At 34.0% G+C, this 17,424-nt stretch overlaps 1 protein-coding gene across 1 annotated transcript; it reads right to left on the minus strand.

The window, feature by feature from the left end:
- Positions 1 to 2,329: 2,329 nt before the first annotated feature.
- LOC132724895 (angiopoietin-4-like) lies at positions 2,330 to 11,346 on the minus strand. Its single transcript, XM_060709877.1, has 5 exons — positions 11,244 to 11,346; positions 4,516 to 4,664; positions 4,135 to 4,234; positions 3,042 to 3,200; positions 2,330 to 2,544 (listed from the first exon to the last, which is right to left on the minus strand). Exons 1-5 carry the CDS (start codon positions 11,344 to 11,346, stop codon positions 2,330 to 2,332), a joined length of 726 nt encoding a protein of 241 aa, XP_060565860.1.
- Between the last annotated feature and the right edge of the window lie 6,078 nt (positions 11,347 to 17,424).

Consider the following 17,424-nt stretch of genomic DNA (forward strand, 5'->3'; position numbering starts at 1 on the left):
TCGCGCTTCGTGGCCATCCGCGAATAAAGCGAATATTAATTGGTCGCGAATATTCGTTGGGTTACAGTAAATAAATCACAAAAATGCGACAACAAAATACATGAAAAATAAACGCTTACAATAAATACTTGTTTAAAAGACAAGTATGACGAAGTGTTTTCGAGTTGCGAACATCTTTAATATCAAAACGTGTTGTTGAAAGTTAATCTCCGAAGTGCCATGTTTTAATTGAAGTACTAAATGACATATGTTTGTTTATATAGGAATAGGTGATATATTGCAACAAGTTGTCTATATGTTTGAACATTCAATGTGGTAAAATAACTTTTGCTTTTTGTTGATGCTCATCTTAAGTTTTCCCCATCAATTTGGGACGTGATATCTGTATTTTTATCGTTCTCAGTAATACGCCGTTTGCAATCGTAGATCTTTGCATTTGAAAGGAAATGAAATAGACTTTGAAAAGTACATATAAAAAATCTGGAAACAAAGTGATTCTTCGGAAGCATTGTAACAATAAAATTACTTGAAAATTGCAGACTCGGTTTGATTGAGTCTGTACATGAGGGATAATGGACAAGTACAAGACCCCTCACGCGCCAGCATCGGCTGAGAGGTACTCAATTCACAACACTTCATATTGCTGGCATCAATGATCCCAAAATGATAAAATTGCAAAGGATCACAATGAATCGTATCATAAAACTCACATTTATTAAAGTTTAAGTCAAATGCTTTCTTTTCACCGACTTTCACAATTATGTTTTTTAAACAGTTTGATTTTCACCAACATATTTACAGGGCTCGGAATTTGCTGCATTGATACATGTACAAGGTGACACTAGACAAGAAGATAGATAAATAAAAAAAAGATATTAAATAAATCACGAAAGAAATAAAGTTGACTTATTTGAAATACTTTTAATTTGCGTATCCGTTGAACGTCTGAGCGCGTCGGGTCATCTTTATCTCAGTCAGGCTAAATTCTCTAATATATCCCGTCAGAAACTTGTTTAACTAATACTATGATAATTCAAATAAATTTCTCGAAATTTGATTGGTTATAAAACTTTGCATACGTATATACCGTGAAGAACCACAAATAATATGTTTTCTACATCATAGGTAAAATTAATCACTACGTGTGTGTAAAAATTATTACTATCTTTTGTTCTTTATATACTTATAAAAATACTGTATTCCTAGAAATGTTCGCGGATACCATATTTTCTTTTAATAATTTGATTTTTTTGACAAGTCGCGCCTCAAGCGCAACGTTACTCGATACATTTTCATCTATTGACTAGTCGAACAAGGACGGTTGTTCCGTGAACACTTTCATATTTCCTTACCTTTTTTCATTATGTTATTAAGTAAGATTTAGTCAGACCCGTAAGCTTTTATTGTCATTTGAATCCTAACTGACTTTATCTTCAAAATGTCGATACGTATTAAGATTCGCGGAATCATGCCTACCGCGAAAACCGCTAACTTAAAATGCGCGAAATCTTTTCTAGTAATACAGTAATCAAAAGTTACACTGCAATGGTTTTTTTTTACACTGTACTAGAATTACTTTCTAATGCGCAGGTTTCGTGAATCCGTTGAACGCCTCATGGTATCTTATTGCCCGCACATCTATGAAATGCTGGGGTTTCGTTTGAATTAAATTTTGTCGTCCATAACAATATGAGTTTTTTTATTTTCTAGGGACTCGGGTAATATTTATCTCATTCAGGTTATATGCTCCCGTATATCACGTCAGCAACTTGCATATAGAAAATATACGCGTCACAGACGGATCGGTAAGTGATATTCGACTGTAAATAGTTAAAACATGATAAACAGTCTCAATAAGGAAAGGCGGCGTTCAATGAACGCAACCCCCACATGACCAAGCAACCCCCATTGGCGTAAAGCCCTTGTTCGAGATCAAAATAACTTTTCACAGAGCCAAAAAACATTTATATCGGCCTCAACATTATAAGTCTATTATATAAATATAAGTAATAGAAAAAGAATCGGAACCCAAAGCTATCCGAGATAAACGAGTGGGCGTAGTCCATTAGTATAAATCAGATTGCCGAGTGTTTTGATGATCTTTATGCTTTGTATCATCAAAAAATGTCATTGACGTAACAATATAAAGTAACCAATGTAGGAGCATTTAAATATGCCTTTCCTTTCGTTATCTCACAATAAGTATACAACGCACTCCATACATTTAATTTAGAAAATTGAAGATATAGAATACAAACGATAACTGGGAGTTACACGTACAATAAAAACAGTTAAGATGTCATAGTTTTATTGCCATAAGGATCATGATCTATTTTCTTCGTAGCATCATTCGCGAAGTGTTTAACTTGCTTTTAACTGCATTGTAGTACCACTCAGCTTCGTTGTACCCCTTGTTGAAGTTTAACATAATACAATTATAACCAAAGCCCCACCATCCGCCACAGGCTCCATTCATTGCCGGATCATAGACCCCAAATTCAGTTGCATCCAAGGATCCGAAAACCATTCCAGTGTTCGCCAAACCTTTAAAATATCAAATATATCTCACATGAATATTTATGAAATTTCATTTTTAATCACAGTACCTTTAACCTAAATGTTGAAAAATAAGTTAATTATAAATGCAATTATTTAATGTTATAAAATTTAAAAGGACTCCACTGAGGTTTTTTGACATGACGGGACTCAAAATATTTTTTCCAGATAAATGTATCATTTGATGTAGGTTTAGACCACTAACCTTTGTGCAAAATTTCAGATTATTCGTGCACTTCGTTATTCCAGTTGCAAAAAAATGACCCAAAATGAAAAGCGTTTAAAAATTCCCCACTTAAATCGGGCTAGGAAAAACATAATATGTAATACGATTTTCAATTTATTTCAAAGAATATTTCTTAACTATCTTTACATACATTTCTGTTTAAAGTGCCCAGGCTCATTTATGTAAGAAATTCAAATGCTATGTTTTTAGGCTTTTAAACCTCAGTGGAGTCCCTTTAAAACAAATATGTGATATCAACCTGATTTCTCTACGGGTTGCACATCTATGGATAGTCTGTACGTTTTACCAACGAGTTCAAAACGATCATACTTTTCATGCGCTGTCTCTCCGCTCGTAACTGATATACTATACCAAAATTCTGTCGGTGATTCTGTCAGTTCTTGAATATACCGTAGACCTACAAAAGAATACTAAACTTAGTCAATATACTCATTGCATGTAATCAAGCTAGTAATAAAAATATACAAGAAGAAGAAGAAGAAGAAGAAGAAGAAGAAGAAGAAGAAGAAGCAAACAAAACAAGAATTCTATGACTACCGGAAATTTCCCTTATACATTGCATAGACAAAGGTCTGAAGCGTGATATATTTCACAGTAGATACACTCGCCGTTCGTATTTCCTCCCTCCGTATTTGCAAACCGACACACTGAGGCGCAATTTTGTTTGAAAAGTCTGATAAAACAAAAACAACTTTTTGTTAAAATTTGCTCTGAAAACTATCTAGAATAATAGAAAATGGTCTAAGAAAGAATCCGACCACCAATATCTTCCAATTCTATCATAAACGGTGTACAGACGTTTAAAGTGTTGTGTACGTGACGTCACACAAACAACTCGTGCAAAAACCGTAAAGAAGCACACTATGTTAATGTTGTAAAAATGTTACATATCACTTTTATTTCACTATTATAATAAATACTCTGTATTTCCCTTGAATAATAATAATAATAATAATAATAATAATAATAATAATAATAATAATAAAAATTTAATTAATAAACACAAAAAACATTTTCAAAATTTTGGTATTCTCTAAATGGTTGTGCAAACGATATACATTATTTTTTCAACCAACAGGAAAACCCTTTAAAGAATGTTGCTAGATGAAACTCCGAGGCTAAGACAAAATTTAACCACCAAAATACATATTCAAACAAGTTTTTTTCTGCTTGACGAGTTAGAATGGAAATAGATCTTGATTTTGAGTGATCATTAGTCACTATGACATACGGGCCTTCGATATTATATCACATCTGAATTCCATACCGTGCTATATTATAACACAAATAACCCAAAAATCAAGATATATTTTCTAAAACAATTTCGTTACCAAGCCAGTATTCGCCATTAACGTCCCCAAATCCGTCTTCGTACAATTTTAACTTTGTTTTGGCAAAGTCAACCGAGCCATCAAACCGGTTTTGGAAAACCTGAAATTATACAAAGTACAACAATATCATGTAAAACTCACTTGAAACCCGCGTAAAAAATCGTTCAACTGAGTTACCTTGCTAGAATTTTTATTTTACAAAGTTTTGCGTAGGTTCAACACGAAATTTATTGAACTCATTGATCAAAATAACATAATGCTCGACACAGTCTCCACATTTATGATTTATTCAACTCGTCAATAACTTTAGTATCATTTTCTTAGTACACACCGTTCCGTTATTATGTGTATTATATTTAAAAGAAGTAAATATGATCATACCGTCCAGCCACCGCCATCTGTTTTCATGTCACAATAAACTTGTTTCTTTTCTGAGTTTGTCTTTTCTGAGTTACGAAGTCTTATTTCATAAAAACCACTTATGGCAGACCTGTCCAATTCCAATATTTCTTTACAGTCTATCTGAAAATCTGGAAATATATTGTGAAATTCAACTGATTTTTGGAAATGTTTATTTTAAAGATAATTATACCATCATCTTATGATATATAATGTAAATCGAGAAAATGTCAAGGTTTAAAGCGGCCTTTGGCCTTTATTTCTTGTTGGAAAAACAATTCTGTATTATTTCAACTAAGTATGACATTAATTTTATCTCCGAAAAGTGCATCATATCTCTGTTAAGCCTTCTTCAAAATAGCGCCCCGAGAGCTATTTATAACACGCCAGTGACGTTTGTTTCTAACAAGATATGTTTGTAAAACATGTATGCCCCCTATCGGCAGCCAATTAGTCATGTGGTCAGGTTATTATGACCAAAAAATCTATCTACTGGTCATGATTTGTCACTATATAATTGTCACCGTAAAGGTTGTGAGCAGCAATTTTATGACAAAGTTATCACAAATCTTTCGAAAAAATATATGCAAAACTTTTATAAATCATGCAGGCTTCCTTAATGACAGCCAATATCTTTCATTACATTAGGCCTTGAAATGTGTATACCAAAAACATTTTTAGTTGAATAAACTTGAGTTGTTGAGTTATTGGTTGGAAACTGTGTTTACATACAAGGTCAATATGACTTTGACCTCTGACCCTTAAATCAACAGGGATTATCTACTGGTCAAGACTATGTCACCTGAGAGGTTTGAAGGTAAAGGGCCAATGAGTTGTTGAGATATTGATTAGAAAGCGTTTTTACCTATAAGGTGGATGCGATCTTGACCTCAGACCTCTTGATCCCAAGAAATCATTGAGATCAATCTTTGACCAAAAACAATGCATCTGTGAAGTTTTAAGGTCAAGGGTTCATGGATTGTGCAGTAATTGACACTATTGTGACATTATTGTGATCAATGTGACCTTGACCTTTGACCCCTTGACCCGAAAGTCAATAGCTGTCATCTACTGGCCAAGTCCAATGCATCTGCAAAGTTTTAGGGCCAACAGCCGACAAGTTTTCAAGTTATTGATAGGAAACCATTTTTACCAACAAGTTCAATGTAACCCTGACCTTTGACCTCAAAATCCATAGGGGTCACTTACTGGTCATGAGCAATCGCCATACAAAGTTTGAAGTTTCTAGGCCTAAACGTTCTTTAGTTATTGATCGGAAACTGGTTTTCCTACAATGTCAATACGCCTTTGACCTTTAACCCCTTGACCCAAAATCAACTATGGCTATCAAACTGATCATAAAAATTCAACCTACCAAGTTTGAAGATCGTAGACCTACGCGTTCTTTAGTTATTGATCGAAAAACCTTTTTTCCAACAAGGTCAATGTGTCCTTGACCTTTAAGCACTTGGCCCCAAAATCAATTAGGGTTATCTACTGGCCATAAGCAATCACCATACCAAGTTTGAAGTTTACTAGGCCTAGGCGTTATTAATTTATTGATCGGAAACCGTTTTTACTTACAAGATCAATATGACCTTGACCTTTGACCCCAATATCAACGAGGGTCATCTACTGGTCATGAACAATCATCGTACCAAGTTTGAGGTTCATAGGCCTAAGTGTTCTTTAGTTATTGATCGAAAACTATTTGGTCTACTGACCGACGGAGACAAATGCAAAGTAATATACCCCCACTTCTTTGAAGGGGGACATAAAAATAGAAGATCGGGAAACAAATTGTCCACTTAGAGAGTAAACTGGTAGATTTGAGGTACAAAGGGTTTTCTTTTTATCGACGGCAAATATCTTTTTCCACCATAATTCTTTTGATTTGACAACTACATGAAACGATTTATTTAAAAATTACATAGACATTCACATAACCTTTATAAAAGGTGAAAGCCGCTCTGTATTACATAATGAGGGTTCCGATAGTGATTTTACTATATGGAACATAATAAATCAACACGGTTAGCTTTTAAACAAGAGCTGTCGGTAGGACAGCAACGGTCGTCTATTTTTAGTGCTTGATAGTAAAAGAGCCTTGATAATGTAAAATTTTATAAGTCAACAAAAGGGCAATTTTTTTAAATCCATGTTACAGTTATAGGCCTTGGAGAGAGTCCTATTATGCTCTCAAAAAAACGAGCATAAAATTTCAACTTGTTTCAAAGCCAGATTTCGATAGAATATGAAAATATCTGAGGTTGTATGCAAAATTAAATGTAGAAGTTGAAAACGGGGAATTATTCCGCCAAATGTTTCATAAAGTTACCTCCTCCTGTCTACAGGTTGGGGTCATGATGTTGAATAATTGTGCAAAAGTTTCAAAGCCATATGTCAATGGACTTTGAAAATATTTGAGGTATTACAAAAACTTAAAAATAAATTCTAAGTCGAAAAAAGGGGAATAATTCTGTCAGCTTGATACAATTACCTCCTCCTGTCTACAGGTTGGAGTTTATGATGTTGAACAATGTGCAACTTTCAAAGCCATATGTCAATAAACTTTGAAACTATTTGAGGTATTACAAAAACTTTAACGTAAATTATAAGTAAATAAGGGGCATAATTCTGTCAAAATGCTTGATACAATTACCTCCTCCTGTCTACAGGTTGGGGTCATGATAGTGAAGAAGTGTGCAAAGTTTCAAAGCCATATGTCGATGGACTTTGAACATATTTAAGGTATTACAAAAATGTTAACATAAATGGTTACGCCGACACCGAAGTCGACACCGACGCCGACGCTTGGGTGACTACAACTCTATTTATTTTTATCGAATAGTCGAGCTAAAAAGCTAGTAACGGCTCCTTTACCATTTCTATTTCATTTGGTGTGTTTAAATGTCAAACTGGAAGCTCTCTAAGTTTTACAACAACCTGGAAAATTAATGAAATTAACAAAGACGAGGGATATATCATTCATTATAAGGGTGCAATTGCCCTAAAATGGTCATCTCGTGACTAGTTATATCAAGATGTATCCACATAGAACAAATCAAGTTCCTATGTATACGTACTTTGGTTTATACACAATTTATTTTAGTTCGATTGTGAAGGAATCTATTAGCTATTAGCTTATAGACACACTTTCGAATCCGTTTCTGGAACCAACCACCACTGAGCAATGAGTGTAAAGTTTTTTGCTCAAGGAAACAACAACTTGCCCCGCACTTTTCCTATATGGCCCGTTGAATGTTTGAGGTATCAAGTCCCAGTGACTTGAAATTGTATATGGTAGGTAAAACTCATCAAGGTGTCTGCAAGTATGAATTTAATTGTTACAGGTTAACAAGTATTGGACTGTGCGACAAGTCCTATACAAGTCTATATAAATGAAATATCCCCGTGGGTAGGTTCCCTATAAAGTTCATCATATTAACATCCATATGCATGGTTTGTTTGCATAAAATACATATGCGAAGCGGCATTATCCTCCAAAATAGTGTAATTAGTATTAGTATTAGTACTTGTTTACAACTATTGCATGGAAGCACTGTAGTATGATTGAGATAAAATCCTCTTTGAAGTCTTTTTGCAAAGAAGATTGGTTGGCAACGCTTATATAACAAGATCATTTTAATGTATCAACCATTTCATTCATTGAATTAAGATTTTTAAGGTAAAATTAGGGACATTTACTCATAATGTAAGTCTATGGGAAAATCAATGCGAGCGTCTGACCTTCTTCACGCAAAATCTGCGGGATTCTCCACATCGCAGTATGAATTCACACAATACCGGAAAGAATAAAATGACCCGAAATTTAATAAATAAACTGCGCATGCTCACAATCAGATGAACACGTAAATTTGATTGATGAAGAAAAACAATGAAAACTGACATTTTTAACTATAATAAGTTGTGGCAACAAGATGATATCTTGAGACCACAATATAATAACAATAAGTCTTCGCCACGAGATAATTTCTTAAGGCCACACGAAAATAAGTAGTGGCAACGAGATAAATAATACTGTAAATGTCACCTTTACGCCACCGTTTTTTATTTTTTAGATAGAAATATATGTAATAGCTTTATAGATTTATTATTGCAATTAAGAAATTACCTTTTTGGCATATTTCCGTAATGGTATGATGGTTCGGTACGGAACAATTTGATTCGTAATGGATACGATACACGGAACAATTTGCTTCTGAATGGATAAGGTACACGAAACAATTTGCTTTTTAATGAAAAAGGTACGCGGAACAATCTGCTTTGAAATGGATATGGTATACATGGTATACAGAACAATTTGCTTTGTAATGGATAAGGTACACGGAACAATCTGCTTTTAATGGATACAGTACACAAAAACAATCTGCTTTTTATTGAATACAGTACACGGAACAATCTGCCTTGTAATGGATAAGGTACACGGAGCAATCTACTTTTAATGGAAAAGGAAAAGGTACACGAAACAATCTGCTTTTAATAGATACTGTACACTGAACATTCTGCTTTTTATTGGATACAGTACATGGAACAATCTGCTTTATAATGTATAATGTTCACGGAACAATCTGCTTTTTAATGGATACGGTACACGAAACAATCTGCTTTATAATGGATACGGTACACGGAACAATCTGCTTTGTAATGGATAAGATACACGAAACAATCTGCTTTTATTGGATACAGTACACCAAACAATCTGCTTTGTAATGGATACGGTGAACGGAACAATCTGCTTTTTATTATGTACAGTACACGGAACAATCTGCTTTGTAAAGGATACAGTATACATAGCAATCTGCTTTGTAATGGATAAGGTACACGGAACAATCTTTAAAGAAAGCAAATTTACTGTGACGATGTTCTTTTTCATCATAGATTACCACATAATAGAAAAGATTCAGTAAATCCGGTTTCAAATATGTTTCTATTATTATCAGTTTCGAGAATATTGTTCAAGCATCATCTTGCTCTATTTTGAAGGATATCTTTTATGTAATTTGAGAACAGACTCTGTATTTATCTATTGCTAGAAATCGCTTGTTTTTATTATCTTCGATTGTATATCGTATCCCTCGGTCGCACCATGAAAAATAACTGTACCAAAATGTCCTTAGAAATTAGTTTTGGATTTTAATAATGTTAATACTCCGTGGATAGCTGGTACAAAAACGGATAGTCTGTGCCTGAACTTGTCAAAATCTGTTTGGTAAAATCAAAAATATTGATAAAAATTGTATGAATTGGGTATCAGTGCGCGTGTTCCGCATCTTAAACGTCACATGGCATAGCCACCTCGAAAGTCAATATCTTTAAGGGTAAAATTATTATTGATTGACTTTATAATTGTGTAATTGCTATGTTCCATATTTCCCCCCTAGCACCTGCGTCTGCAGTATTCAATTTATAACCTTGCATGTATGTGTATTAATCAATGATCCGGAAACTCCAGAAAACTCAAACAACATGCCTTTCCCATATCACTTGGCACCTGCTGTTGTCAACATTAAAATCTAGAAAAGGAAAAATCCCTCGGAAGAAATGAAAACATAACAATAAGCAGACTTGGTTTGATTGGGTCTATTCACGACAGAACACGCAAAAGTGCAACATCCTACATGCTACTAGCACAGGCTTAATCTGTTTTCAACACTTAATGACTGGGAGTCAATTGTCCTGAAGACCCAGAACAATATATGAAAACACTGAAATGAAGTACCGGGCAACTTTTTTTGCAGCTAGCACATGACACTTGAATTTATATACCACTTACCTCTGTTTGAATATTGCATTGATCCGTCCGAAGTCAGAATTGGTGCACCTTTTATAAAAACTCTGCATCCAATGCATTGATGATTTTCCGGTTTGAAGAAAGACGAAGGACACTTATCATGCAGATAACACATTGTGCTGCATGAGACTCGGTCAGGAACGTCGTCTGCTATAACCGTAACATCCTCTAGCGGACATGTTGCTTCCACGGAGTTTCCTTCAAATCGATATTTTGTCCAGGAAATGGCATCAACCGTAATTATGTTGAATGCATTAATGAAAATCATAAAACATAATAGAACACCGTTGGCATCAACGTCTTTTCTTTTGCACATTTTATATCAGATGTTCCTTAATTTTGCAGATCTACTAACAAACGTCTTACCAGACAAAGGACGAACAAGAATGTGGTGTTGGCAAGCAAATAGAGATAAGGTTCATGGAATATTTAGTGAACAGCATGTGAATTGCAAGAAAACAAGGAGATCAAAGATGCGTGTGCTTTCAAAACAAACCACTTATGTTTCATGCTGTTTAAACTAGTCACATGCTCGTGGTAAACTAAGTTTTTAATAATTCAGCGGAATGTTTGTCAAATCGATTTGCTTCAAAAAAGAATTGTTAAAAAGGAGTGTTAGGACAACATGTTTAAGATACTAAAATATAAAACTGTAGTTATCATCATCATTATCAACATCATCATTATTGAAATCATTATCACCTCTCTTTCATGGTCGTTTCGTTGACATTATCACCATCATCATCATCTTCTTCATCATCATCATCTTCATCATCATCATCATCATCATCTTCATCATAGTCGTCGTTTTTTTCATCATCATCATTATTATCGGTGTCAAAATCAGCATCACAACCACAATTATCATCATCATCATAATCATAATTATTATTACCATCTTCATCATCATCAACATTCTCATAATCTACAACAACAACAACCCAAAACAATGAAAACGGCATCATCAGCTGCATTATCTTCATCATCAACATCATCATTGTTATTATGCATTTGCATTATACTGGGGACTTGCTCATAGAGTGATCTGTCAAGATTCGTACGAAAATATAAAACACAATATATTACGAAAGACCGGTGATGACATTTCACGTTCACGAATTCATGATATTAACAAGATTTTAATATTTCATTATTTTTAGAGTGAAATATTGAATTTTTGAATCGTGAATTCATAAATTAGCGATTTCAAAATTTCACGATTTCTCTTAAAAAACTTGAATAAATGAAATCGTGAAATAATGAAATCGTGAATTCATGAATTCACGAGTTCACGATTTCATTTTATAAAGTGAAATCGTGAATTCATGAATTTGCGATTTCATTCTTTCACGTTTTTACTTTAAAAAATGAAATCGTGAATTCACAAATTCACTGTTTCATTATTTCATTTATTCAGGTTTTTAAGAGAATCGTGAAATTATAAAATCGCGAATTCATGAATTCGCAATTTCATTACTTCACGATTTCACTTTAAAAAATGAAATCGTGAATTCGTGAATTCACGAATTCACTATTTCATTCTTTCATTTATTCAGGTTTTTTTTAAAGAGAAATCGTAGAATTATGAAGTCGCGAATTCATGAATTTGCGATTTCATCATTTCATGATTTCACTTTAAAAATTCATGATTTCACGATTTCATTATTTCATTCATTCAGTTTTTAAAAAAAAGAAATCAAAGAAAAATTCATTAATTCACTCTTAAAGTACTGAAATATTAAAATCTTGAAATCACGAATTCGTAAACGTGAAATGTCACCACAGGTCTTTCGTAATATATACATGTTATTATTTGCGTCATTCTAAGAAAATTACAAGGCCTTTGGTACCTAAGAGAATTCAGTTTAACAAATATAATTTCAGAAAATAAAAAAATAACAAACTTCCAAAGTACAGAAATGACTTAAGCGTTCCATACTATCATTCATTATTCACGCTCCATACACTGTATACAAACAGTATTGATTAAACTGTCGGATATTGAAACGGCTTTTAAACTATTACGACAACTATTCACCCTTTACCTCATATATACGCAGAACAACGCACTTTCGACCCCCCTCTTTTTAGGCCTGAAATAGTGGACATTTTTTTAGGCCCCAAACACATGTTTTCGCTTGAGAAATGTTGCCAAAAAAAGTGAGCACTTTTTCGGCGCCGCCCCCAACCATAAGATACATCAGGGGGTTGCCAGAAGGGGGATGTGCCCCCTTCTGTTTGGGGGGTTTAAAGGGGGGGGGGGGAGTCCCCCTCATCGCCAAGAAAATTGTGGAGAGGCTTAAAATGACCCCAGGTCGATCATAAGGTAACGTGTAACCAACGCCGAAAAGCCTTTGACTCTATCTCAATCTCTTGAGAAGTTGCAGCACTTTGAAATAAATTTTGATGGAAAAAATCGAGGCAAAATAGTGATTTTTGGCAATTTTGAGATGTCCCCTCGTTGCCATGGTAATAGGAAATTTAAGACTGAGCATGTCGTTATAAGGCAATGGTCCAGTCAACATTTGTGCCAAGTTTGATTAGTATTGAAGCATTTTTCATAGTTTCATAGCAGTTTGAACTTGTAAGAGGAGGCTTTTCAGTGAAAATGGCCATTTTTCACAATATGCTCATGGGGGGAAGGGTTAAGCCTTTCTCAAGATTGTTAAAGACCCAATCTTCCACTAAAAAATAAATAAATAAATGAATAAATAAAAAAATCAAAGCTAAAAAATCACTATATAACATCCTGTCTAAAATAATTTTACACCATTCTCCCTAAATCCATACTTTCCAACTATACAAAGTACCATGATATCTTTTCACTGTCACTTTATCAATTCAAATTACCTTTAATATAGCCGGAAATCTAAACATATACCTTGCAGAGCCGAATACACCGTATCATCTTGGGCATTTCCAGAAAGACTAAAATTCCTTTAACCTTTGATAAAGTAATGCACAATTATTTCCCTGTATATAGTCTGCCCAGTACACTTTTTCCCAATAAGATAAACCTCGTACATTCAGTTTAAGAATCAAAACATCTCGGCCATTTTTGATAACAATCTCGGCATTAATGCGCATTGAAAGTAGTTCTACCCAGTGGTTCTAGATGAAACAAAAACAGAGGATGTCACCATTGATAATGAATGTATATATTTGGTATAAGTCTATTTCGGTAGAAATATGACTGCAATTTTGTCTGACATTCACGATAGTCAATTTAAAAATGCTTAAATATAACCAAGTTGAACAAAAATTAATGTCGACAGGTAGATATTTTATATTTTCGGTTTCTACAACAATAAAAAAACATTGTTTACTTTAATTCTGGTACAAGACTTTTGCTAATACACTTAATTTAGGTGGACTTTATCTAGATAAAATGGTATATAGTCATCAACTCCTAGCATTTGTTTATATGTTTCGTTACACCGAAATACCGTATCGGTTCTGTGTATTTTTTTGTCCGAAGTTTGACGGAAATGTCTGGAACGATGCGATTGTCAGTTTAAGTGCATTGTTGATAATATGTGGTATAACAATTGATTTATTTCATAGTTTATGGATTTGTACAGAATTAGTGGTCTGAAGCCAAATTCCGACTTGAACTGCATTCTTTGATGTTTCATCAAATATTATTCATTGTTTGTTTAAAGGTTTTATCTGGAAACCTTTTATTTTTTTGTAAAAGCAAAGAAATAGTGGTCTGAACATGACCAAAAGCAATCCCAAACGAGATCCTCTCTTGATATATACCAAAAAATAGATAAAAACAGAATCCCTAAAGAAAGCCCAACACGGCAAAATAGAAAATGTTGCAGGCTCGGTTTGATTGAGCCTGTTCATGGACGGTACTGGAAAGTGCAAGTTACCGTCCACGCCCCTAGCACCGGCTTAAGCAGAATTCAACATTTCAACATGAAATGGTAAAATTTTGAATTTAGAAACATCCACAGATGTGTTCATACGGCGGTTATCATGGAACCTTCAATGTGACACTTCCGTGCCATTCCATGAAAAGCGGCGTATGGTCCCCAAGTAATAAAAAGCGTGTGCCCTAAACGAGAAAACAATGGGCGGAACTAAATAAAATGGAATTTTGAAAGGGGATCAGAGGTTATGAAGCCTGCGTATCACAGATAAGACGTCAAAAGACAAATTTAAAAAGCAGGCAACATATCCTAAGGGTGATTCAACATTATTCAAGTAGGAATATTGGAACCACCAAACTAGAAAATGCCGAAGAATTGAAACCAAAAATACCACAAGCATAACAATAATGTCGTGCTGAACGATCTTCAAGGATCGAAAATATAACATCAGTTATAGGGTTAGGGTTGGTTTGTGCTGTCATTATCTCATCCATATGTCTTGTAAGCGTCCGAAAACAATGTTTCTATTAATAGTAACAATAACCTTGACCTCGACCCTAGCTTGCTATATTCCTAGGTTGATTACAACTTCTCATTGCTAGCTGTAATTATCGCCCGGATACCATTTTTTATATAGTTAGTAACAATGATCTGGACCTTGATCCTATGGGTCCAAGAACGAACGAAGTCTTTATATAAGCCTACTATATACTAAGGTTGATTCGAACTTGTTATTCTTAACACTAGTTATCGTCTGGTCATTATTATTAGTGACAATGACCTTGACCAAGGGGATCGAAAAGCCCCAAGCGAGGTCTCTACACAAACGTGTTATTTACCAAGTCTGATGATAATGTCTCCTGCATAGCTTTAGATATTGTTCGGCAACAGTTTTTTTTCTATTCTAAGTAAATTTGACTTTGATCTTAACCACTAAGAAGTCATTGCAATGAAAAGCTATGTCTCTTCATGGACATGATATATGACAAGTTGATTGCAATATGTCATTCCTAACTCAAGTTACCGTCTGGAAACCAGTTTCCTATTTTAAGTTACATAGACATTGACCTTGACCCAAAGAGTCCAAAGCAATCCCAAGCAAGGTTGTCAACTAATCCTGTTACATTCCAAGTTTGTTTACAATATCTTATTGGTTACTCTTGTTATCATCGGGAAATCATTTTCTACATTTAGCTCGACTATTCTATGTTGCCATTGCCATGTGGACGTTGATGCTGCCGTTGCTGTCTGAAAATATTAACGTTGGTCATACGATTTTTAAAAAAAATAATTCTCAATGGATTTCATTCATACTTGGATACAACCCCCTTTGGACAAGACCTTAAGGTTGGCCAGAATCAATTAACCTTAACTCTTAAATGTCCTTGACCCTCACAGGTCAAATGTTTGATTTTTTCTTCACTGTAAATATAATTGGCCATAACTTTGCTATTTATGAATGGATTGTCTTCAAACATGGACACAACAATACTTTGGACAAGTCTTTTAAGTATACACAATTAATTATGATTATGACCCACACTCAATAATAACATTGACCATCAGGTCAAAATAATGAATTTTGCTAAGTTTTTGCTTGACTTTGACCGTCAAGGTCAGATGATTGAATTTTGCTTAATTTGTCAAAACTTTGTTATTTACTTACAGATTTGATTCATAAGTGCATCAAAGAACACATTTGACGTTACCGACATGGTAAATTATTTTAATTTGACCTTGACCTTTAAGTACCTTGACTGTCCAGGCCAAATAATGGAAATTTGCTTATTTTCATAACTTATTCATTACAGATTGGCTATATTCTTTGACAAAGAGCACTAACGACAAAACCAATGTTCATTGACCCTTCATTGACATTGATCGTCAAGATCAAATTATTGAAATTTGCTTAAATTGTTATAAATTTGTTATTCATTTTTATAGACTTGATTTCTTCTGATATATGAGAAATTTTGACAAAAACTGCTTTTTTAAATACATTTCCTGTATTTTTCTAAAAAATATCTTTATATATTTTATCTTTGATAGAGACATTAAGAATTATTGTGAATATACAATACAGGTAACCAATGAACGAGATTCTGCATATGACTTTACTACTGTTATCCATTTTCATGTCGTCAAAATAAGTAAATTCCAGAAAAAAGAGCCAATCAACTAGCATGCTCAGCTCTGAAGTGCAGATATTTAATACTTTATATTTAATTAATCTGGAGAAAAGCTTTTTTAATTTAACTTTATTATGCAAATTGTAGTTCAGTCAAGTCAATGTATTGTCGGGTGCATAAGTCGTTATGTTCAGTTCTTAAAACAAACAGGCATGTGGAAACACAATTATGTTGAGTTAAAAAGATATGTTTTAGGGTGTTACAGTTATTATGTTCGGTTATTAATATGCTGTTTGGTGCTCTTCTCATCATGTTCAACCATGAAAATAAACAGTTGAGTGGTACTATCATTTTGTTTGGTTGAGGCAGTGTATTATTGGGTGATACTTTTATTATTTTCAGTTGCAATGACATGCTGTTGGGTGCTTTATTCCTTCTGTTCAGTCGTGAAATAGAACTGTTAAATGGTACAATCATTATCTTAAATGGTACTATCATTATCTTGTGTGTTGAATATATCTTCTTCAGTCAAGTCAATGTGTTGTTCGGTGCAAAGGTCGTTATGTTCAGTGGTTTTTTGGTACTATCATTATGTTCAGTTCAGATGATATACTGTTCGGTGCAGAGGTCATTATGTTCAATAGTGAACACAAACTGTTGTGTGATACAACCATTATGTTGGGTTCATTCGGATATTTTCGGGCAACAAGATGGGAGAGGTCACGTCGAGGCTAATGACCACTAAATTGCCAAAACAATTGTCTTCCCTATAAATATGATCGGGGGGCTTAAGAACGTTATTTTCATAAATTGGACTTTTAAATACCCTATGGGTATTTATTAGTTAATTCATGACTATACTATACTGTTACAGTCATAATGGGTACAGTATATATAAAACTTAAAATATGGGTAAGGGTAGCCTGTTAAAGTCACACGTGACCACCGTAAATAAAACTTAAAATTTATCTGTTTGGTAACCTATAAGAGTCACAAATGGACACAGCAAAAGAAATTTAAAATATAAAACATCATATTCAAGTAAGGGAACCCTATTTGAGTCACACAT

The sequence above is a fragment of the Ruditapes philippinarum genome, unplaced genomic scaffold, assembly GCF_026571515.1.
Source record: "Ruditapes philippinarum isolate M1 unplaced genomic scaffold, ASM2657151v2 ctg713_1_1_1_1, whole genome shotgun sequence".
In the NCBI taxonomy this organism is placed as follows: Eukaryota; Metazoa; Mollusca; class Bivalvia; order Venerida; family Veneridae; genus Ruditapes; species Ruditapes philippinarum.